This window comes from Limulus polyphemus, unplaced genomic scaffold, assembly GCF_000517525.1.
Source record: "Limulus polyphemus unplaced genomic scaffold, Limulus_polyphemus-2.1.2 Scaffold2324, whole genome shotgun sequence".
In the NCBI taxonomy this organism is placed as follows: Eukaryota; Metazoa; Arthropoda; class Merostomata; order Xiphosura; family Limulidae; genus Limulus; species Limulus polyphemus.
Window position 1 is genome coordinate 146,601 of NW_013667934.1, and position 26,601 is coordinate 173,201.

General features: G+C 34.5%; 1 protein-coding gene across 1 annotated transcript in view; it reads left to right on the plus strand.

The window, feature by feature from the left end:
* The window catches only part of LOC106466618 (collagen alpha-1(IV) chain-like), a gene marked incomplete at its 5' end in the record, with an annotated part of 138,773 nt that extends 117,262 nt beyond the window's left edge, over positions 1 to 21,511 (plus strand). Inside the window, 5 exons of the mRNA XM_022394658.1 lie at positions 4,515 to 4,751; positions 8,047 to 8,253; positions 16,894 to 17,099; positions 18,845 to 18,931; positions 20,856 to 21,511. Coding sequence (XP_022250366.1) covers positions 4,515 to 4,751; positions 8,047 to 8,253; positions 16,894 to 17,099; positions 18,845 to 18,931; positions 20,856 to 21,122 — 1,004 coding nt within the window. The remainder of the gene's footprint in view (positions 1 to 4,514; positions 4,752 to 8,046; positions 8,254 to 16,893; positions 17,100 to 18,844; positions 18,932 to 20,855) is intronic.
* Positions 21,512 to 26,601: the final 5,090 nt, after the last annotated feature.

The window sequence follows — 26,601 nt, forward strand, 5'->3', positions numbered from 1 at the left end:
TGGAAGATTCTGTTACACAGTCACCACCAAAGTCAACTCCTGTACTTCAATTTTTAATTATTCATTCTTTGTATGACAAATGTCTTCCTTTTTCATTCAGAAGGGATTAGAGGGGCTTACTGGCTCTCCCAAGACAGTCAAAAAGTTACGTTCTGGAGACATCTTGGTGGAAACACCTACACCAACACATAGTGAACTCCTCCTGAAGTCAAAAGCCCTTGGTGACATACCTATTGAGGTTACTCCCCATGCTACTTTGAACTCCTCATGAGAAGTTATTGTTGAGAGGGATTTGAAGAACAACACCAAGCCAGAGATTCTCGCTGGTTTCTCCAGCCAAGGAGTTCCTGCTGTGCACTGTATCTCCACTCGCAAGGATGAAATTATGCTGCCAACCAATATTCTGATCTTAACATTTACTTCACTAAATCCACCTGCCTCTGTACCAATTGTGGTGGTTCCCACCCTGGTTACCATAGATCTTGCCTTAAGTGAGTAGAGGAAAAGGAGGTACAGTGTTTACAAACTGTTAACAACATTTTTTATCCAGAGGCTAGAAAATTGTTGTCTCCTGTTCCATCTCTGTTGCTCTACATTCCACTGCAACAGTGGGAGTGCAGACAGATCTTTCAGTGCCTCCATCAGAGTCTTTCTCGCACTAACTGAAGAGTCTTTTACTCTCCATGGTTGCACAAGTTGACAAGTCAATGTCTGCTCCTGTCTCTGTTCCTGCCATTGCTTCCAGTGACTGCTCAGGTCCAACTCCTTTGTCCTTGATATGTAAAACCATTATTCGGTCATGCCCTCAGTCACTGGAGTCTCCTTCTTCCAACAGAGATCTGCCCAATAGACCCAGGGCAAATTCCATGGTGGTTGACAGACCTCCGTCTACAAAAGACAAATGGTGTGGTTGCAAGCAGAAGGGTTCTCCACCCAGCTCTCCTTCACCTAAATGAAAATAGCCACTTTGATACATTGGAACTGTCGAAGTTTCACTTCTAATTTGGATGACATTAAGGCCTTCATTCCTATTATCCCATGTGTCTTACCTTACAGAAAATATTCCCCAGACCTTCTGACAGGAATCACAGGTCGTTTGATGGTCGAGTCCATGGAGGGGTGGCACTGCTGGTTGACCAGCACATACCTACCTTGTCTGTGCCCCTGGAGGCAGTCACCATTCGTATCTCCGTGGGTCGTACCATCACACTTTGTTCTCTCTACCTATCTCCCAGAGAGATTTATGATCAAACAGACCTTGATGCCCTCATAGAACAATTGCTGTCTTCCTTTTTCATCTTGGGAGTCTTGGGATGGTGCTGATATTTATGGGAGGGATCATTCTGTGGAGCATATGCTCTCAGATCCCATTTTTTATCTATAATTCAACACTGGTGCTTTTACCTATTTTCATGCACCTACTTAGTCTATTATGGTTATTGATCTATCTATCTGTTCTTTTTCACTTTTCTCTCATATTTCTTGGAGGGTTTTTCCTGATATGTGGTGGAAGGTTATTGTTCTACCTTTTTCAAAGCCTGGGAAGGATCTCAAGATTCCTTCTAACTGTCATCTTATTGCTTTGACCTCCTCTCTCCTACCCAATGTGGTTTTCACCGATAGAGCTTCACCATGGACCACCTGATTCAACTTGAAGCCTTCCTCAAGAGAGAACATCTTGTTTCTGTCTTTTTCGATCTTGAGAAGGCTTACAACACCACATGAAGGTATGGCATTTTGCAGGATCCTTTTCTGTTCTTTCACACAAGAAAGAGTCCCTCAAGGCTGTGTCTTGAGTGTCATGGTCTTCAGTGTTAAAATTAATGCCATTACTCAATAACTTTCTCTTACTGTTGCAAACAGTCTCTATGTCGATGACTTCCACATCTCTTTTTGGTCCTTGAACATTAGGTTCATTGAGCAGCAGCTTCAGACTGCCCTCAATCGTTTGTTGAAGTGGACCACAACAAATGCTTTTACCTTTTCTTTCTCCAAGACCGTTTGCATGCACTTTTGCCACCGGTGGGGTTTACACTCCAACCCCGATCTCAGTCTCGGTGGTGTTTTTCTTCCCATGGTTCCCAAAGCAAAATTCTTGGGGGCTTATCTTTGACTGTAAACTTACTTTCATTTTTCACACCAAGCAACTACGTTTCAAGAGTACTGAACGCCCTCCATGTCCTCTCTTCCACCTCTTGGGGCACGAGTTGATGTTCTATGTTGAAGATCTATTGTGCCCTTATATGTTCTAAGCTGGACTATGAGTCTCTAGTTTATGGTTCTGCCAGGCCCTCTGCCTTTAAGATGCTGGATGCTGTTCACAATTTGGGGCTACAGCTCTGCATGAGGGCTTTCCGCACTTCACCAGTCTAGAGCTTGTATACTGAGTCCCATGAACTTCCTCTTCATTTCTGCCATTTGCACCTTTCTTTACAATATGCTACCAAGCTTTCATCCTTACTACAGCATCCCACCTGAGGATGTGTCTTCCTTCCTTGGTGGGCTGTGCTCTTTCAAAATAAATGGTCCGCCATTCCTCCTTTATCATTTGTATCTAGGCACAGCTGACTGGATTGGGTCTAAATTGGAGGCTGTTGCTGAGTCTGATGATTGGTCCATGCCACCATAGCTTGTTACCATCCCCACCAATGACATTACATTGAGTCATCTGAGGAAGATGGATACTCCCAATTGGAAGTACCATCTTCTCTTTGCTGAACATCTTTCAAACCATTCTGCTGTTCCCATTCTTGTTGACATTCAAAAACAACTGGCACATTTTTCTGTATCTTTTGTTTCTATCCAGTTTTTCTGGATACTTGATCACCATAGCTAAGTCTGTCTGCTCTAGTGCAATTACAGCCATGCCTGTCCCATATATGGACTACGGTCCTGTGTTCAAGGCTAGGCTTTGCACCAGTTGGCAGTCGATTTAGAGTGAGCAACATCTTAACAAGCTCTTCCAGTTCAAACCTTTTGTTGTTTTTTTGGCCATCTTGTTTCCATAACGATCGAAGGGAGGAAGTTGTTTTGGCTAGGCTGCACATTGGTCACAGTTTTGAACTCATCATTTTCTTTTATCTGGGACTGTTCCACCAATGTGTGGCCTTTGTGACACTCATGTCACAATAGCCCATGTTTTACTGTTGTGCCATCATTTAGACTGTGAGCAGTGGCACCATTTTAGACATGTACTTTCTACAGGTTTACCCCTGACATTGGATGGTGTCATTGGCAATGGTGACACTGTCCAACATGATTGTGTTTTTAACTTTTTATAGACCATTGGCCTCTTTACATCTCTATGAGATTTTTGGACATTGTTTAGCTTTTTAACTTGTTTCTTTTTTTACATTTTCTAGAGTTTTACTTTTTATTCTTATGTTTATATCAGGTGTTTGATGCAGATACCCTCATTGCTTTGTGCCATAAAATGCTAAACAACCAACCAACCTGAACATTCTCCATACACACATGGTTTAGCAGAATACAATTGAACTATCACAAGAAAAAACAGAAGTTCCTTGACTTATCAAGATACAAAAGTTAACACCTTAGTCTGTGAAAAAATATATTAGTTCCATGATTTATCAAGCTACAAAACATGATGTTTTAGGGTAAATTTATCATATGACCTCATCCATATTTAAAATGTTCCAAATAAAACTGTACCATAGAAAAATCGAAACATTTTATACTTATGAAATATAAACTGTAGGAGACTAACTAAGGTATTTAGTACTTGTATACTTCAGAAATTTATTTTATACTTCAAAAACCAATCTGTTTATTTTTACAGATTTTTGAATTATTTATGTTTTTTATTCACATAATTTTCCTCTCTTGATCATTTGTTGGAAATTTTAATTGATATGTTCCCAACATGTAGAAACTAAATTCTAAGTTATCTTATACAAGATAAGATAGGTCACACAGTGAAATGTTGAGCTTCATTATACAACCAAACAGCTATCAACTGATATATATATCCAAAATATACATTTTTTGATTCAGTAGAATGTAACAAATTATTAACAGGAAGTTACTAGGAATTATACCTCCAGTAACTGTGTTTCGATTGATTATGGGTACAGCACAGATAGCCCATTGTGTAGTTGTTTTCTTAACAACAGACAGAAACAACTAGGAATTAATTACTTAGAAAAAAGATAGTAACATCTTTGCTCCCCAGTGCACAGCAGTATGTCTGCGGACTTACAACGCTAGAAACTGGGTTTCGATCCCCGTGGTGGGAAGAGCACAGATAGCCCATTGTGTAGCTTTGTGCTTAATTACAAACAAGCAAACAGTAACATCTTTTTATTAAAATCTTTTTGGGTTTTGTGACAAATGTTTGTAAAACTGTTTAGTACACATTAGAACTTACTTAATTGATCCCAAACAGCTTACATTTCTGAACCTCAAGATTAGCAAAAAAGAATCCTTCAGTTTTAAATGAAGGCACCTATCTTTTTTTCAAGAACTAACAAAGAAAATTGACTAATTTTTTTCAGGTGAACAAGGCAGTCCTGGTGAACCAGGAGAGGTAGAACTACCCCCATTAGACTTAAGTAAAATCGGGCTTCCTGGTGTCAGAGGGTTAAATGGACTTACAGGTATTCCGGGGGATAGAGGTATACCCGGGCTTAATGGGTTGAAAGGACCACCTGGTGACAGAGGAACTATAGGACTCCCAGGACCATATGGATTCCAAGGACTCAAAGGACCAGATGGTGATATTGGACCTCAAGGTACATTGACAGTCTGAGGTCTTTGTCCAATAGTAATTTCAAAGAAAATCTTTGTGTTTTACCATATATCTAAATTATTGTGATTTTATATGATATTGTTCTCACCTCAATGGTAAGACATTACACAAAACTAAGATATATTACAGAGTTCTAATGATACAAACTTTCAGTCTTCCTTAATAATAGTAGTGTTATAACATTTAATAGCAAATTGTAGGTTTGAAATAATATCAATCACCTCCATATGGTAGAGGGTATGTTGCGTATGCAGCACCCTCTAGATTTGTATATCATATTATTCATTTATTTATTTAATAAAATTACATATTAATGACTTTTTACATTTTTATGTTTATAATATATTTTAGGTACAAACCTCTCCACTAAGATATTATGTAGAATAGATATGGCATTTTCTATAATTCTTCTTCAATGTGAAATCGATATCATCTAATTATAATACACAGGAAAATATTTCATAATAAGTTATGATCATACAAAATGTGTTAAATATTTTATTAAAATTTAAACTCATGATTTTCTCACGGAGCACCTATCAATCTCAGATGGAACACCAGTGTTCCACAGAACATAGTTTGGGAAATAATGCTCTAGAGGTTAAGAAAATGAACTAGGAAACTGTATAATGAAAGAAATATTTTAACATGAACATCACCTTGCACTTAGACTGACCCAGTAAAAGCTTCATAAATTTGTATACAAATCTTTTGTAAAAATATCTTATTGAAAAATCTTAATTTTTTCTGTAAAACCAACTTGTGATGTTTACTAAAAGCTTGTCAAATTTCAAAGATACACTTAATGTGTTCAGAGTTATTTATAGTTTCATGATTAGCTCATATACAGAGAGTTAATAAACATTTTGATTCACTTTAAAAGTTGACAATTGAGAAGAGGCTGTGAGAGATGTAGCATGCACCAAATGGCCTCATTTGTACTTCATATTTCATGACTGATCATCAGGTGCTTCATTTACATAAAATGAACAGATTGACAGTATTTTATAACATTAGTATTGTGTTACCTAAGTTATAACATTTTAAATTCAGAATATTCTCTAACTGCTTTGGGCAGTTTACTTCAGATATTAATATTTAGTAATAATAATAATAATTAATTAATACAAAATTTATGTCTACTAACAAAAAAACAATATGAATAATGCAGATAAAAAAACAAAGAGCTAATTCTAGATAAGGTAATAAATCTAAATGAGAAGTGGTGCACTTAAATTTCTTAGTTAAAAAAAAAATATATATATATATATATGTACATTAACATAAGTTTAACATTAATCGGTATAAGATTTTGTGAATGGTAAAAATTCAGTTAAGTTACCAAATAGATGGGTCAATAACAATAAAACAAAATAAATAAGTGGGACATCAGACTTTACATACCATTTTCATAATAGTAATTAATTGCTTTCTGAGATTGTTAAAAACAAAAGCAGATTCTGACGTTTAAATACTTATAACTTGTATAGATACATTTTTTATGAACAAAAAACACATTTCTTTTAAATTTTTAATTTGGTGTATATATCTGAAATAGAATGATTCTTATTAATCTTAAACAAGATGTTTATGACATATTTTTGCATGAAATATTTACAGTTTTATTAACTTGATACTCTTCAGTTTGATTCAGGTAAATGAAATTCCAGAGATATACAGTACTTTCCTTCCACTGTTCAAATGAAAACAAAAAAGTAAAAATTAGTCTTTACAGTTAGTTTAATGAAGTTGCAACCACCTTTTTCTTATTCCCTCCCTGTGCTGGTTTAACATTGGGGGTGCCTCCCACAAAACTGAAATTAATTGTTATATTAAATTCACAAATAATTCTTATTTAATCAAGTAATTTTACTCTGAACAATAATTGTTTAAAGAATGATAGCAAGTCACATGAAATTATTTTGAAATTAACCACAGCTAAATCAGGCCCTGTTCCCTTACACCTTCAGATCCTGGTTATTCTTCTGTATACAGATATTGAGGGTGTTATATGAAAAATGATTTTGTAGCCTCACTGTGTTGTTACAATGTATATGACCATGTTGAGAACAATCTTTATCTGATGACTGTGCATCTTCACAATAGGCTGGCATTGTGGTTTCCATTGCAAAAGAGGTATTTTTGTAAGGCTGTCATGTCTAAAGTATACAATTCCTCCATGCAGGCTTTCTTTAATCCACCTAGTGTATGAGAATGATGATGACTTGACAGTATGTCTTTGTATGGAATTGCATTAATACTTGTTTTATTTTCCAGCTGCTTGTGGTAAGTTATGGATTGAACAGATATATCTTGGAAGCAACTTGTCTACATGTGACTTATATCACTTTTCTGCTCCCCAGTGACACAGCGATATGTCTGTGGACTTACATTGCTAAAAACTGGGTTTCGATACATGTGGTGGGCAGAACTCAGATAGTCCATTGTGCAGCTTTGTGCTTAATTTGAAACAAACAAACAAAATCACTTTTCCACAGACCTTTGTATTCATGGATTCTCACCTTTTACAGATTCCATACCATGCATACCAAAGCTAGAGTACAGCTTGTTGCAGATCTCTTTCTGGATAGTCTTGGTGCCTCAAGTCATTCCATATTCTTTCGTTGTCCAGGGCCATTAAGTACAAGGGATAACCTTGTCTTGGAAATTCTAAATTCCTGATTTTAACACATCTTTGTAGTTTATGATCTAAGTGTATGAACATTTTGTGTCAATAAAAGCTATTACATACCCTTCCCAAAAGCAGTTAGTTTTTGTAGACATCACACTAGTTATGAAATACCAAAATGTAGTTTTCATACATGACATTCAACCTCAGCTGTATATTGTTCTCATTATCGAATATTTTCCATAGAAAAGTTTGGAAAAAGGATCATAGTATTTTGAAGTTCAGAAAAATCTTTGTAGTATCAATAAAAGAGTAGAATAAGAGTTTTTATCTTTAAACTTTAAATAAAAGCCTTGTCATACAAAATTTATAATCCTAGTACCAAAAATACAATATGAAAAATGCAGATAAAAAACAAAAAGCTAATTCTAGATAAGGTAATAAACCTGAATAAAAGAAGTGTTGCATTTAAATTTCTTAGTAAAAAATAAATAAACAAGTGTAAAAAATATTGTTTTCTTTTTTCTTTCCTGATTTAACTACTTTTTACACATGCTATAGCTTCATTATTTAACATAAATATGCATGTAGTATGATTCAGTGAAATATTTTCTGAAAGCGTACTGCACTAGTTTTACTTGTTTTGCAGGGCCACAAGGAGTACCAGGGCAGAGAGGACTCCCAGGTGATATAGGGCCACCTGGTAGTTTAAATATTTTGTCTTTTGGTCATTTCTTCACCCGACATAGTCAGACAATGGAGTTGCCTAGCTGTCCGAGAGGAACATCCCTATTGTGGAAGGGCTACTCCCTACTGTATATTTTAGGTAATGAACGATCACATGGACAGGATCTTGGTGAGTAAATATTTTTAGATTCTTAGAAACTATTGAAAAATATAATTTTTGTAGCTAAGAACAGTTTAGGATTTTGAATAATTTTTTTTTAATTCTTGTATTGTCAGAGAATATTTTTTGAAATAGATTTGTTTTCCAGTTGCAATTTTCTTTCAAAAAACAACTTAATTTTAGTTATATTTGAAAATGAATACTTACTGTTTTGAAATAGATTTTGTTCAAATGGTTAATTATTGTTATTTTGATTGCCTACACTTGAAACAATTCCTCCTTATTTATTATAGTGCTTAAGTAACAGAGTTGTCTGTTTAGGATGAGTTAAGGTGCATTATCATCTTCTTCATATGGATGTGGGCCTGAAAAGGGCTTTTATTTGATACTAACTTGCATTCTGACTGGGAGGATGTTTAACAACATCTGGTCTCCTTCTTGGTAGCCCCCCAGTGGCACAGCGGTATGTCTGCAGAATTATAACTCTAGAATCCAGGTTTCGATCCCCATGGGGAGCAGAGCACAGATAGCCCATTGTGTAGCTTTGTGCTTAAGTACAAACAAACAAACCTTCTTGTTAACATTATTTTGGTAGGTTTATTGTGGAAAACTTACACTAACATAAAGGCTGCTACCATACTTTAAAGGAGCATGATGATCAACATTGATAAAAAGCAAGTGCTTTTTTAGTAACATATGTATCTTTAAAAAGCTTAGTTTGAAAAAAACATACTCACCACTCTGTACGACAAAGAGATACTACCACATGCAACTGTCGAGAAGATTTTTGCCTACACCACAATTTATGAACAAAACTCTTATTCCTACATGTACTGCACCAGCCTATGATAGAATCATCATTATACTATAGCCCTCCACCATTAAGAGGGTGACATGTCCTCCATGTGCAGTAATCCCCATGAATGATAGTGTTGGAACAAATGCTCATTTTTGATTTGCATTGCTTGTCTTCAGACATATTAAATTTGCTTCATTGTATTTGATATTAAAGATTTTTGCATTGCATTTGTCACGTTAATTTTCAACTAAACCTTATCATCCAGTTATTCGTATTTTATACTCAATTTCTTTTATTATCAACTTTCAGTGTTTTATCCACTCTGTCTTCTCTTGAAGGATCTGTGTCAAGACTCTGACAGAGTGAATGGGGACACTAGCACCTACCTATTTGTAGATTTTGTTTCCATCTCTTCATCTGCAGTGTCCCATTTATCTTGGGTTCTCTGTTTCTTTTTTCTGATCCTCTCCAAAGGATGACGTTTTCTAATCATTTTTGGAGCTGCACCTCTTTGCACATCTGTGGACTCCCTTTTCAGCAGGTCTTTGGGTCACACAGATCCTCTCCTATGTACTTTCCCTCTCCTCTTCCTTCTCTGGTTGTCTTTCCAACCTCTCAGATTACTTACACCTTTTCCATCTCAAGGAAACTGTTTCTTCTTTCCATAACAGGCCACATGTCAGGCTTTACTCCCATATTTTTGCCATTTCCATAAAGATGAGAGATTGTCCACCTGTCATAAATTTCTCATCCATGAATTCATTTTTTATTATCCCTCAGTTCAAGATGGGTGTTTTCCAATATGATATCTTACATCTACTCACAAAAAAAGCTTTTCTTGTTCAGGGCTGCCTTTCATATATGCAAGTTTTTCACTCACCAGTACCCATGAAACTCCCACCTATTCCATGTGTAACGTGGTTCTGCTATGTCTTCACATGCAAATAAACATCCAGCAACCCTCTACCAATAGGAGCATGACACACTCTTCTGACAGTTACTCTCTCTACACAGACCAATCTAATCCTCACTTCTCGATTTTGCACAATAGTGTTAAGATTAGTTTTTGTTTTGTTTCTTAATTAAACAACTTAGTTGTTTTTTTTCTTTATTTCTACAGTTATAAACTAAATGTAGTTTATTATTTTTTAACTTCACTCCAGTTGAACATGATTTCTGAATTTCATACCACTGTCACTAATTCTGTAGTAACAAATCTTACAGAACCTTAACCTGATGTGTCTCAGGATACAGGCCCTGTTTTATTGGCTAAAGAGGTTGTGGTTTTTCAATAGAAGTTAAGAGTCGATCATGCAGCCAGCTATTTTCTTCCAAACTCAGATCTGACATTTCTTTCTCTGGTTGATTTGGACAAGATTAAGGCAATTTGAATAATTTTATTTTTATTTCCTTTCTTGACCGTGCAATCTCAATTTTCCCCATATCCTCAGTCTTCTTGGATATGGTGTTACAGGTTTGTTCCCATTTACTTGTATCTCCTGTTTCATATTATTCCTTTTCTTCCCTCCTACATTGGTCTTTTTCCCAGAATATATAGTCTTCTTTTCTTCTCTAGATATTAGGGGTTCATGCTGTGGCACAATTACATGATAATTATACTTTTTCATATCTTCATGTAGATTTTTCATATATAAATTCCCAACAGTTAGTCATTCCTACATAAATTAGGTCTGACCCTGATAATTCTGTGAGTTTTTTTCCCACATCCAATTGCCCCCCCCCCATCTGTTGAACCCTTTCCACACTTCTCATTTACTTTTCCTCCAGTTCTCTCCTGTCTGCAGTTATCCACAGCTCCCCAACAGAGTTTTGGTGGGCACTGGTTCCCTTATATTTTTCCAGTTTGGCATGCTTATTCTTCTCGACTTTTTTTCACTTCTAACATGGCTACTCTGTTATTTGAATCCTGGGTTAGGATGCATTGTTAACCTACCCACATCCTATTTAGGTGACCTATGGATGGCACCATTTTTACGAAGGTTAATTTTGGAGATCTTACCACATTATTACATTCAAGGGTGGTGACTGCTCAACAGCACTCCTCCTTTGTGTTTGGGGTTTCTCACTTATTACTTAATCCCACACTGCCAAAGGTATGGGTAACTATTTTGTGGTTTCTAGCAGAGTGGGAACTCTTTGACTTGATATGCTCCTGCAGTACACTTTCACCTCAGATCCCAGGATATTTGGAGGTGAGGTGAAAGGATTTATGCCTTCCAATACTCACCCACTTCCTTTAACTCCATTTACTGTATCCTCCTGCCTCTTTGGAATCGTATTTCTGGCCAGCATCTATCTGAGGCAGTTTAAAATTTCTTATCAAGGATGCTATAGAACCTGTCAATCATATTTCTACAAGATTTTATTCCAATGTCCTTTGTACTTCTCTACAAGGCTGAGAACTGGCATCCTATTATAAATCTGTTTTATCTCAACATTTGTATTGACTTACCTTTTTTTTTTTTTTCGCATGGAGTCCTTCACATTTTTAAGGACATTTACACCAGGTCTATGATTCATTTTTACAAGAACGCCATCCTGACAACCACCTCACAGACACACTTGGTTGCTTCTTTTGGAAGCAAATCGTGTGGGGTGGCTCATCTTGTTTGAACATTCCTTTCTTATCTAAACACACAATACCTCTTCTGACTAGGAGCATTTTTCAACTCCTTCCTTAGTTGAGCCCAGTTTCTCTTCTTTGTTAACATTTGATAGAATACATAGTTATCCAAGCCTTATCATTTTATACTCTGTCTACAAGCGAGGTTCTATCCTTTTTGGGAGATATGGGCTTCTACAGAAGCCTTTCTACCCATGGGTCATGCTCCATTCATACCCTTCAGTGAGTACTGTATGATCACTGGAACCTTGCTTATAATCCCCTGGACTTCTGTATCGATTTCTTCCCCTCACTTCAAATCGTTTTTCTAGGTAGATTAGCAGAGAAAACAAAATGGTTGGCATGTCTGTTCCACCTCCATGGCCCAACCTGCATCTGTGTACAGATACTTCTTTTGTGGGTTTGGGAGCATGTATGGATTATATGGAAATTTTCGGATCATTGGTCTTTCATTAAGATGGTGATACACATAAACATCTTAAGAGCTTTGTGCCATCTGTCAGGCTTTGGATCGCTTCCTACTTTAGTATGAGGCAAATTGGTCATGATCCAGTGTAACAAATTGACTGTTATCTCAAACATTAGTCGACAAGGTGGCATTTGTTCACATTCAGTGTGTTTTCCAAATATTATAACTCCTGTTCGAGGCCCATTCATATCGTATACGCTTAGTTGCATGTCATATCCTTGGTGCATTGAATCTCATTGCAGATCAATTATCTTATCCTGACAAGATCTTTCTCATAAAGTAGTCCTCAATTCACAAATTTTGGTGATTATACGACCAGTGGTTTACTACACCTCTAGACTCATTTGCCACCCAGTTCAATACCAAATTATTCATCTTTTGGTTCCAGTCCTTCATCGTTTGCCTTTAGCATTAGATGCCTTCAGTCAGAATATATCCAACATTTATCTGTATGCCTTACCTCCTATCCGTCTCCTTCCCAGGTTTCTATCTATCATCCAGTCCACTCCATGTCATGTCCATCTACTAGAACCTTTTGGCTGGCACACACTGGGTTTCCAGTCCTAACCCTCCTCCAGTCAGCACCTCATTTATCACTCCTCTTCTCCAATCCCACTTTTGTCAACTTCAGTTGTTAGTATGTTATGCCACAGTCTGACTTCACATGTGGCTTTTGACCAGTCCCTTGAGAGGCAGTACAGACTATTCACACATGTAACTACCTCTTTTCACTTTCCATACATCATTCTTCTCTTACGGTATAACAGAAACAAGGGCATAAATTTCACTGTTTATCTCTGCATCATGACTACCTTCCTTCTCATCCAAGTATTCTTCATGTCTCCAAATTTGACTTGACTGTTTGACAATGATTCTTTGATGTCTACCATTGGTGGGTATCAAGCAGACTTATTTAATATCATCCATTTTTTCTTTCTTACCATTTCCCTTTTGTTGCATTCCTTTCAAATCCTTCATCCCCCTCATTTTGCCATCCTTCAGAATTGGTAGCTTGATGTTGTTCTCCACACCCTTACCCAAACACCTTTTGAACACGAGGCCACCTGTTCCTTGTACCACTTATCCCTCAAAACCTATCTCTTAATCTTATTAGCCTGTGGTCGTCAGAGGTCAGATATATTTACCATCGCCTATCATGTATTTTTACCACCATACCTATGATCTCCTGTATCCAGATTATCCCCAAGATATCGGTGGCTCATAAAGGCAACAACTCCTTTACACCAATCTTCCTCCATTTCCCATTTATTTTCTCATTCAGATCCAGATAGACTTCTATGTCCTGTACGTGCTCTCAGAAGTTATATCACCTGCATGAATTCCTTCCATGGTTCCCATTCTCATTTATTCATTCCCTGGAATCTATGTCCTCAACAACATATTTCACCCACTACCCTTACAGGTTGGACTTGCCGACTAATTTGGTTGGCTTACTCAATCTTATCTCCCAATTCAAGATGTTTTCTAGGTATAATGTCACCAGATTTACCATCTCATTTTTTCCTCGGCAACTCATCTACATCATCCCTTAAAAAAAAAATCATTGAGGCTGGCATGTGGATTACACCCAACATGTTCATCTCCCATTACTTACTTCATGTGGCAATTTCTTCTTCATCTGGATATTGTATTCCACCTGTTGCCATACTACACACATCAGTTCAATTGTGAGAAGGTAAGTTTACTTTTTATTTTCTTTCTTTTTTCCAATTGCATAGTTTCCAGTGTAGCATTCCTCTGGACTCCCTACCACATTCCCCCCTCTCTACAAGTGGAGTATGGAAATTGTTACCACTTACCTAGCCACTGGGGTGATGGACCATAGAGGCTTCTTCCTGATTGTGCTCAGTTCCATTCAGTAGAGTTGGACAGTGATGTTCTGCCAGTGTAGATGATGTAGATTCTCTCATTGAATCATGAATTAGAATAAATCCACCAATATGCAGTTCACCCCTCAGGCTATGACTCCTCATCCTACCATCGCCTGGATGTTGGTTCCTGGGCAAGCTGGTATTGGATTAAAGCTATATCTTCTAATATAAGTCCTCACACATGTGTTGGTAGGGAACCCTAATCGTACCACAGACATACTACCGTACTATTCAGTTGGGGAACCCTCAACATACCTTCTCCAGAAGGTTGTGGCTCAGGAGTTTGGTGTAGCCATGAGCTGGATGGCTGATAGTTAATTTGGTTGGGGAACCTTTGGCATATCATATGCAAGTTGAGATTTCTGAGATCTGGTGTGGTAAGGAGTTAGACCAGGAACCAGATGTCTGTTTAGTTATTGAATTTGAATGAACCACCATACTGGCACTTCCCTTCCTAATGTCACTCAGATGTAGTTTTCCTGGGTGGCTGGTGTTGATTTTGCATTTGCACATGTGCCCTGTCTAGGCAAGTGGAATGGAATATTTTTCCCTTCTGTATCCTCATTTTGAAATGAAGACAGTAGAGACCTTTCTCCTACCACAGACCAGGAGGTAAATACCCAATGGCACTTGGTTTTGGACTGGAGTTGACCTACCAAGCGTGGTCTTATGCACCCTAGCCATTCTACACCAGTGGGCACATCCATGTATATATTAACCACACTTTTCAGCCAAGTAATCCATTCTGCTTTCTCCTACTGGCTAGTTCCCAGGAAAGCTAGTCTTAGTCAAAACACTGGACCAGCCAATATTTTTAATCATCTCCTGGATGTCGGTTCCCGGGAGTATGATTTGGTGTACAGCTGGACCTAAGTTTTTTCCACCCAATTAAGCAACACTTACTACCATAATAGGAGAAGAGTATACCTGGTATCAGTGTGGTGCAGTCTCCCATGGGTGTGTTCCTCTCACAAGAGAAGTCCCACTGCATGGGCTTTTCTTGGACACTTTCCAAAAGGGTGCCTATCTAGGTAACTTTTGTGCTGATCCCTCCACCACGTCAGTGTGAGATTGTACCTGCTTTTGTGAGTGGAGGTAAGATATTGTATCAGAAGTTAATATTTTCCTACACTAAAAAATATATTTCTGATAGATACTTCCTTTCACACTTCCTCCCCACTTTTGGTGCTTCTTTTGTGCCTAACTTCAAAATGAGGATTAAGTTGACCTGTGTAGAGGTAGTAACTGCATCAGAAGAGTGTGTCACAGAGAGGGTTGCTGCATGCTTATTTGCATGCAAAGAAACAGCAGAACTATGCTACATGAAGTAGGTGGGAGTTTTAAGGCTGGTGGCAAGTGAAAAAATTTTTATATATAGAGGGGCAGCACTGAAAGCAAAAAAATCTATCCTGTGAGCTATCTTTCAGAAGTATATTTTAATAAGGAAAATATTAACTTTCTTCAACTTAGGTGGATATTCTCTCCTGAGCCTTGGATTACCAAGGTTAATGTATTTCAGATGCTTTTCTCCACATTCTAATTTTCCATCTGTCTGTTACTCCCCCTGGTTCATCCAATGACAGTCAGATTTTTCAGTGCCAGGCCCTTCCTTTGGGTTAGCAATTACCCAAATTGTTGCCATTTGGGTCCTGTGAGCTTTCTCCTGGAGGATGAATTTGTTGGTTCTACATTTCCACTATTATATAGGTTACTGGCTTCTTCTTGCACCACTCCAAAAAGCATTTTCAGCTGCAACCGCCTTTCTCCTTCTGTAACCATCTGGTTTCAGTTGATTTGTCAAGTTCTTTAAGTCTTTCTTGAACCCATACAATATCTGATTCACCAGTTTTTTCTTTCAACTCATTTGCAGAATGTGGTCAGCTTTCTTGGCATGATCAGTCCTACAAAACAGTGGACATCCCTACCCCCCCCACCACACACACCTTGTTGGGCTTACACCTGTTTGCCAGTGTTTTTGTTCTCTGGGTTAGGGTCAGTTCTGTGCATCCTTACCCTCTTCAGAGGAGTGGTATTTTCCTGTCAACGTCTTTGAAGTATTAATTGCTTGTGTCAAACTTGCTGTCATCTTCAGTTTCATCTGTCTGATTGTCTTGTTATGATCCATTCATACAACTCTGCTTTAGTTTCTTAAATCAACTGATAGGGAGACATGCTTGCTCTTAGGACTTCTGCTTTTTGACTCTGGATTTTCTCTTTTGGGCCCACAACCACAACATTCAATTGTTGACCTGTCAGGTCCCAGAAGCTTTCAATTTGCGAATGAATTGACTAATTAAATGGAGAATTACAAAATGATAATGTATATAAATAAGTATATATTATAATTCTCTCACCTTAGCTTTATTAAGTGATGTATACATACCTGGAAATCCATTATTCTGTGCATACTTTGAAAACCAGCTTATATCGGTATTAAATTTTAAATTATTCACAAAGCAATTTTGGGTTATCATAGGAAAATATTTCAAATTTGAAGTCAGAACTGATGGTTTCTTTTTTAAATTCACAAACAACTAAACAATAATAATGTCAATCATAAAAAATTGAAAACTAATTTGCAAAAGTCTCACCTTTTTAGATAGTTTCATTGTTCCTTATTAATAGGTATTAATCTTAATAGTATACAAATAGGGTCACAGACAAAAAATATTGTTGAATTTATTTTATTTTTTTAAGTACTTAAAAATAGAAAAGAAATGTTTTGTTCTTTTGTCAGATTTGTATTTGTTTTTTTAATGTCTTTTCTGAATTCATTTGTTTATTAGAAACATGAATTAGGCTTCAAAGTGCCCTTTGTGCATTTAAGTGTTTAACTTCTCGTCAGGTGGTCCTGGGAGCTGTCTGAAGTATTTTTCAACCATGCCTTATATGTTTTGCAACCTGAACAATGTGTGCCATTTGGCATCTAGAAGTGACTACAGTTACTGGCTAAGCACACCAGAACCCATGCTCATGTCCATGTCCCCAATAGTTGGGAGAGATATAGAACGTTATATCAGTCGCTGTGTCGTTTGTGAAAGTCCTTCTCAGGTTTGTGTTTTTAGTCAAGAATTAACACTTATCACATGACAGTTTAATCTTTGAGAAGTGATAAATCTGTCCCAAACTAGGTTTCTTTTAGGAATACCAATATGTGATACAGCTAATATTTTTCAAAAGAAAGGTCTTTCCCAACTAAACAAAATCAATTTTCAATAATGAGCTTTTATAGCAGATCAATTGAATTTTTTAAAAGTAATACCACCTGTTATCTTGTTTAGTCAAAAGTGAGCTCTTATAACTGGTTAGATTTATTTGAAAGAAGTTAGAACTCTTTGAAGCTACGTGTTTTTCATTGTAATCATGTCAGGTTTATCAAATGGGGTGGGATTATTTTACAGTAGGTGTCTGTGACTTATTGATGATAAATTCAAACAATAAACGGACAGCACGCAATCCACTTGTTTTAAAATAATATGTAATAAAACGTATGTAAAAAATTTCTTTACACTATAGGATATCACAGTTGTATCTAAAATTATCTTTTCTTGTCAAAAGTCTACACAGACTAGTTCAGTTACTTTAGAACCCAATTGAGAAGATGGATTATTTTTCTATACTCTGTTTCTTACTATACAATCTGCAATCAAGTCACTTATATTACCCCGTGGGTTACCACAGTTGTATCCAGAACTTCAAATAATTGTCTTGTTTTCATCAGAGTCCACACAGATGGGTTCAGTTACTTTAGAACACCCTTTGACAAAACAAATTATTCTCCTCTATCTCTGTTATTACAATAACACTGTGAAACTCACTATAAATATTGCCTGTTGCTGCTAAACTAACAGTCATACAGTCTAACTTCACTTTCACTAACTTAACATTTTCTGACTTAGATTTACTTGCACTCACTTGGTTGCCTATGTATATACATTGCCCAACTGAGGCTAGAACTTTCTACACATTACAATATGCTATTATGTAACAATACTCACTTAAAGCAACAAGAAAAATACAGAAGGTTTGAGTAATGACGTCAAATTACAAAAGTTGAATTACACACACAAAACGTACAACTCTTACCGAGTAACAAAATTTGTCATAATTATTGTCTTTAAAATAATTACTTTTAACACTCTTGTTATGAAAACTAAATAATCATTAAATATTAAATCACTAAAGGAACTAAAGAATAACTCTTACATTAAACAGTCTTGTATATCCAACACATCACTACATGGTTAGTTTTATTTTTAAAAAGTGAAACACCCTTTCCAGTTTGTTTTGTTTGTGAATGGTGGCAAATTTGGAGGTCCATGTTCCTTTTGAAGGTGCAATCCATCTTAGATAAGTTTTCTTTCTGAATGGTGAGGCTAATTTACCTAATATCTCCTCTGGGGTATTTTTTCAGATCTATAAATAATGTAACAATGAAAATTTTAGCAAATAATTTTTCATCACTTAGAAACTCATTATGGCCAAAGAAATAGAATTTATTTTCTAATATTAAGTTTATTTTATGAACAAAAAATTGATTAATTCTGCTCAATTATATGCAGAGGAACATTAATTTGACAGCACTTTAATACAGTATTATTCATGTACTTAATATTTTTCATTTCTGTTTTCAAACAAAACTTTTTACCATTTGTATGAGGTACTTTCTAAAATATATTGTGTTAATGATTACAAAATGTTAAATCATACTTTATCATTATTTTATGAAATTGTTTGTAAGACACTTTTATTTCTCTCTTACATTTTTACTATAATAACTCAATTAATAATTTCAGGTAATTGCTGTACACAGCCAGTCTACTATTGTGCCAGATTGTCCTAGGAATTGGGAAAGTTTATGGATTGGCTATAGTTTTCTTATGGTAAATATTTTCATCATTAAGTTAAAAAAAACTGCTACCACAGCAAATGATTCAATAGAATATATTGCATTGCTATGTATCAAAAATAAGTTTCAGGGACGTGTTTAAGCACTCCATGGATTTTCAGATCGGCTTACCAAATAATGAGGCAACTGATGTCTCTACAATAAAATTATGTGACGAACTGCAAGAATCCTCATGCAGAATCATTAAAATGACTTTCAAAAGATGTACTGAAATATAAAAAAAAGATGAGCAAAGTAGTTTTTTGACACTTCTGTCATTTGTATAACTCTCTTGACTTTCCCAATCATTATTTCTAGTGGAGGAAAAAAGCTTTTCCAACCTCAAACAGATTATAAAATGTATGGTTAATTATAATACAAACAAAATTGGTTGGACTGGCAACAATTTAAATCAATTTTCAAAAATACCCAAACATCGGACTTAATGAAAGCAAGGAATGATACATTTCCTTAATTGTAACATTTTTTTTAGTACTACTTATTATTTAACAAACGATAGGGGGATAGATTAAAAACGAGCTTGGAGTGGCAAAAAATAGCTAGCAATAAGCCTGAATGATATCTATGAGTATAGATTTCAACAACAACAAAAACAAAATGGTAAAACATATCCCCTACAAGAATCTTTGCATATCTCCAAAATATTAAAAATATATGCTTTTATAAGGATAAGAGAATTTGACTCTAAGTTTTGCTGTGGATTAAGGATAAGTTCATTATAACTTTTATGGGAAAACTATGTTTTCATTTTTGATGAGAAATTCTGCTGTTCTTACAAAATTTTCTGCAAGCTCTTTGCATCCATCAGTGCCTTTGGAAAGGTTTCATCTTTCTTTAACTGTTGAAAGGAAATAAATCTTTTGCGGCTGCGAAATGGCTCAGAATGAGTCAAAATCCTTCTTGCAATTACTTGCTAAAAAGTTGACTTCATACAGCAAGTCATGCTATATCACAAGACTACCCACAAATTTTAAACTTCGTGTCTTGGCAGCAATTGCTTTCATCTTAGAATATGACTTTATTCTATTGGCTGGTTTGAAGATATTGACTTCTGCAGTAGGGAATAAAGCATTGTAAACCTGGTATCAGCTGGTATCAGAATTCCAGAACAGCATCATTTCTACCTTCTCATTATATGTTATTGAGTGACATCACAATTGACTGGAACATGTTAATAATAAATGAACTGCACTTTTCTGCTCATTTAATTCTAACTTAAGACTATGATCAATAGACATTTCTTGATATGCAGATCTTTTTCCATGTTTGCCCTGCAAGGGTTTTAAATTGTCCTTTATAGGTTTATCACATTGATTCAATGCATATTTCTTGATACTTGAAAGTGACGTGCATCTCAAATTTGCTTGTTACTATTTGTGAACTGTTAATCACCTTGTGTTATATTCTAAAATACATTTAGGACATTTATATTCCTTTACTGCATTAGAAGTTAAAAAAATTATGTATCAATCCTTATACCTGAAGAATACTGTAATTTGCAAATATAGGCTTAAAAGTACATCTCAATTCAACTCGAGAGTATCTACAGTGACATAACTTGCATAAATAGTTTTTAATAAAAACTATCTGTTTACCTATGTATGGAAGGGCTAAAGAAATATTTGTTTAGCAACTTTTCAGTTGTTAACATTGGTTTTCATGAGTTAATATTTCTTTATATTTTTTGAAATTAGGTAATAGTATAGGTTTTTCAAAGTTTTATGTTTTTATTAATATTATTATTCAAGTTTTAAAGTGTTTATCTTATAATGAAAATAGATGAAAAGCTTATTTCCACACACAGTAATGCATTTACAGATTTGAAGTTTATTACATGTGTCCTTTTTCTTAAGGGAATATAATTTACATAATTGTTTTGTATCTATTTTGTTCTAAAGAATACAGATGCTGGAGCAGAAGGAAGTGGTCAGCCATTGTGGTCACCAGGTTCTTGCTTAGAGTATTTTAGGTCAAATCCTTTCATAGAATGCCAAGGTCATGGTCGCTGTAATGTGTACTCTACAGCCTATAGTTTCTGGCTTGCTTCATTTGACCATTCCAGTGAATTCAATGCCCCTAAACAACAGACATTGAAGGCTGATAAGCTTCAAACACGTATCTCTCGCTGTAGAGTGTGTCTACATAACATACCTCGTACTAGATAAAGTTTTATGGTTGTAGTATGTTACTCAGCTTTGTTAATATTCTTATTTTAAACATGCAGAACTACTATTTAGAAACCTTACTGATTTGGAAAGACTATTTGCTAGATTCTTAAGTACAAGTTACTAAAGCTAGATTTTGGGTTAGAAAACTATCTTTATCTTGGAGTTGCAGTGGAGGGATTTTACAGTAGAATTCTTTAAGCACCAAGAAAGAATTTTGGGGGAATTAACGTAACACATTAGCAGCTTGGAAGACAAATAAAAAAATACATATATAATCAAAAACATCAATAAGATTATCCTGTGGTTATGAATAAGAAAATACTGGAATATCACTTTTTTCTTTCTTTTATTAATTTCCTCTACTGGTTACATGATTTGAAAGGTCACTTTTTAAGTTCTATATAATTAAAACATATTCTAGTTAGATTCAAAATCTTCACAAGAGTTAGCTAGAAAACATACTAGGTTTGCATACACACATATATATATTTGCTGCCAATCTTCCCTAACAAAAAATTGTGGTTAATTTTGGTTTGAAAAAAAACACACTAAAATACTTTGTATGACAACAGATTGATAAATATGAAATTCATTTATATTGAAATACAACTATTTTTGAGAGTTATTGCAAATAAAACTAAATACAAAAATATGTCAATTTACTTTTACTATTTTTTTCTCAACCATTTTTTTCTGTGTAAGTATTTAATATCTAAACCAAAATGTCACTTAATCTGATGAGAAGGTGACAATCATCATATAATAATTGTCATGTCATTTAGAAAATGTCTAATACTTTTTTGGCAGTACTAGTGTGTGTGTTTATATATATATATATATATGAAAGCACTGGTAGTTGTATGGTTTTTGTTATAGATTCCCAGTAAAATTTTTTTCCCGCATGGAAGTGTTTCAATTGTTTTTGTTTTGTTTTTGAAGTTTTTAATGCTGTTATAAAATCAGTGATATGAATTTTATGCTTATCATTTTAAACTCATTATTACCAAGTTCTGTCAGTCATGTCTTGAAGTAAGTATTATCATTATTTTAATTTGGAACACAAAATTAAACTATTGGTTCATATATAATATTAATGTTTAGCATTCCTTTATAGTGATGGTTCATGTATGGTACTAGTACTTTTCTCACTTTTTGTCTGTTCATATATCATATTGGTTTACTCTGTTATAAACATACTTGTCAATGCAGAGAGTAACATGATTGTCTTACCTTTTCCCATGTTACAAGAGTACATATCGATTTTGGTTGTCAGTATCTTTAGATATTTTTAAGAATGTTTTTCAACACAATGAAATATCACACAGCCAGTACTTAAAAAAAAGGGGGCAAACCAGTTAGTTTTTATAAATGTTTTTATATCATATCAAAAAATTAGCTTTTACATAGAGTTAACATTGGCATAAATATTGTAACTGAATAACATTGTTGTGTTTTGAATTTTGTGTCCTGCAGCAATAGAAAATGACTGGTACAAAATTTTCATTTCTGTTAAGTGTGAATGCCCTGTATGTGTAAAACTTTAAACAGTTGTACAGATTCTGTTCATTGTTCCATGACAATAGCTAAATTCATTTAACAATTGTGAAGTTATTTCAGAGGTACTTATATTTTAACTGCTTATTCACCAGTTTATAATAGCAGTCACATAGCATTTTAATCTATAATAAGAGAAGTTTTCAAAACGCATTAACAATTTAACATAAGAATGATTGAATTTCTGTAATGATACTACTGTCCAAATATAACTATAAAACTGGCTATGTTTAGCATGTGTGTATATCTTGTGTAAAACAAGTTTAAGGAGGAACCTTTTTCTAGCAGAAGCTGTTTAATCTTTCATAGTTTTATTTTTCTGTATTATAAATCCTTTTATAGAGTTTCAGATTTATGAATTTTTTGGACACTGTTGCAAAATATTGTAATTTTTACTTATTTTAAGGTATAATTTACATAAGGTTGGGAAAATGGCTTTACAAAATTTTACTTTCTCAGTATTGTATTTTTTATAATTTGTTTTTTAATTGTGCAAAACAATTTTAGTAAGATTATTCTAATCAAGCTTGTTTTTTAAGTAATTTTTTTGTTATTGATAATATTTTAATTACTTTTCTAAATACCATCATAGAGTATCATGAAATCCTAAAATAAGAACATTATTGATTTATTTTATGAAGTTCTGATACAGATTTAGATATCACTTCTGTTTTCTAGATGAAAATGCAAGAAGTTTGAAATTTAATCAAAATTACTTTCTTTAATGGTAAATAATAGAATGTAAATTTTTAAAGTAAATTTGAAATAAAATAATTTTTGTTTCTTAGATTTCAAATCTACTTGTATTACTAAGCATGGCAGTGCTTAGTACGTAGGGATGGGTAGGGAAAAAAATGGCCACCACATATTATGTATTGCCCATCATAGTCTCAAATCTATTAGGAAACGCAGAAGCAGTATAGTGTTTTACTAACTTCTACATACGATGTCCATCAAGACAACTCATCACATCAGGCCAAAACTGCTGCCTTTATAGCGACTGCCATTCATTAATATTAATTGTTTGAAATAAGAGGGGAAACAAGTAATAAAAAACATTTTTTGGAAAAATAAGGATGATGTAGGGAATGAAATGCTAAAAAGTACAGAAACAAGGTAGGGATGAATACACAAAAACCATACAAAAATCCCTATATAAGTAGCCACTGAATCAATGTTACAAGCTTATGGGAATTAGCCACTGGAAGACATTATAGCATTATTCAGCTTAACTGCTTTTATTAAAACCTGAATTCATGCAAAACAAAAATGAATTTAATATTTAATTGTAGATAAATGTTTCTCTTGGAAAAGTTTGGCTACTTATGTAGTAATTTTTGTATGATTTTGCATTGCATTCCCTACATCATCCTTATTTTTTCAAAACATTTTTTATTATTTGTCTATTAATTGATTGATTAGTAATTATTTTATGATTCAAGTTTGTTTGTTTTTTGAAGCTTTATCCATAGGCTTTCTTTAGTACAGTTTCTACTTTTGTCAAGCATGTAATCAAAGGAATTCCCAGATTTGTTATATAGAGTTAAGGTTTGGACTTAGTAGTATCAATTCCATTGGCTGGAGATCTCCTGATTTTTCTGGGTCGAATATGTTGACATTTCTTGAAAATGTGTTTCAGTAAGGGTTTTCTTGGTGTTACTTTTCAAAAAGGCTACATTTGTGCAACATTCTTGAAATATTATCTGTGTGTGATTTGTTATTATCATTAGCAAGGTGTTTTGCAGTTTTCCTTCAGTTTTTCAAGGAATTGATTCTTTTATTTAATATCTCTTTCAGTGAGTTTTTTTCTCCATCCCCTGCATTGTCTTATATTATAGGACAGTGTTTTCTTGTATGTTTAATATGTACTTGGAGAAACAATGAAAGTATTTTGCAAATATTCTTAAACCCCAACCAGCATCATGTAAAAATTTGATTCTGACTCTGTCAAACGTTAATTCTCTCTGTTTTGGCATTTTCATGTCAACACCACACTGTATTAACTATACTTGACAATGTTTTTTCAAAAAACAAATCATTTTATATACCTACATGCACCTCGATAAACAAAACAAATAAAAAATTAAAAATGTAAAAAAATTAAAATTTTTAACAGTGGTTACTGTAACAGAAATTAGTGGCAATTGTATGACAATTCTGCATCACTTTGTATTTAAACTAAACATTTTGAACAACATTTTAAACACCTATTGGCTATTGAATTTAGTCATTTGTAACTATATGTTGCTATCTTAAAATGTTTAATAAATTAATTAACCAAATATGTACAGAGAAGGAATGTTGCATATAATCCCAAATTTACTAAATGAATTTACATGAAGTATGTGTGGAAATGATAACAATCATTTTCATAATAAAGTAAATTCAGCTTTTAATTATTCCATATCATTAATCTTAAGTGTAAAGGAAATGTATACAAGTAACTTATAATAATAATGATATACTAAAAAGTAATTAATATATTATTCTGCCTAACCTTACAGTCACTATCATACCAACCATACATGCATTTCACTCCAGATTAACAAAATGTTTCACCATTGCTCCCAACCTTATAAGAGGAACAGTTAGGGACAGCCACCATACTGGAAAATTATGACTCAAGGGTTGGCAATGATGCATTAATGAAATCATTGCTAAGTCAAGACAACATGTTGGAATGCCACTTAAGCAACCTGTAAGGAGAGGTGCCACCAAAAGTACGAAAACTTCAAGGCTGCGGATGAAGTTTATTTTGTAAATTATTTACATTTTAAATTATCTTGAAATTGCTAAATACAGTTGAGGTCATGTACTAAATGTAGCCCAATGTGTTATTTTCTGTAGCAGGTTTGGTCAAAGAACTTATAAAATATTTCATCGGATCATTGCATTGTGTCCAATTTGACTATGTGCATGGAGGACAGCCTTTCTACAGTTGCATAGAACAGAGATACTTCCACATTCCAGTGCCCTTTTTCTGATTGTCAGCTATAGAGAGACTATACTTTGTGAATGCAGTTTTGCACATCTAAGAATGATTGATTCTTACTTTTGAGGTGGCAGTTTATTTCCATATTTCAGAGTGTCAAGACCTATTGACCAACCAATAGGCACTAACTATTATAATGATGAGAGGATTGAAGAGACTTGTTTGTGAAGCAATAAAATGAATATGGACAGTCTTTTCTTTATTGACGCTATTGTAGATGAAAGAAGAAATAACTTATATTTACAAAACAAAAAGTCCTCTGTGGCATCCCACATTCCTAGTTTAATTTCATCAACAATAATTAATTGCCATTTTACATATTTGAGGGGAGATGAAGCTCTATGTAATGATCACTGTGGTAAGGAGTATAACAAGTTTAAAACTACCTATATTTAATATACATATGCAGGGTGGTCCAAAATTATCTTTCCTAATTTAATATTTAATGATTAAATAAAAGAAATACAACCATGTAGTTTTCAATATCTTGTAGCCCAATTCAAATAGTTTTTATTATCATGTTTTATTTTTCACTCCAGTGAGCAGTGTTACCCCATAAAATGGCAACCATGCAAGAAAAGGTTCAATACATCATTTGGCTTGCAGAGACCAAGTCATTGATGTAGTGCAGCATAATTACAAAAGCCAGTACAGGAAAGAACCACTATCGAAACCAATTAACCAGGAGTGGGTGAAGAAATTCTTGGAAACAACCAGTGTAGTACAGCAACTAGGAGTGGAAAGGCTCTCTGTCAGTGATAAACATATCAAACTAGTATGTGAATCATTAAAGTGTAGCCCACAAAAATTGCTTCAGCATGCTTAACAAGAACATAACATGCCCAAAACCTCCCTACTCCATGTCATTCACAAACAAATTTATCTGCATGCATACAAACTTAAGTTGTTACAGACATTGCAACCAAATGA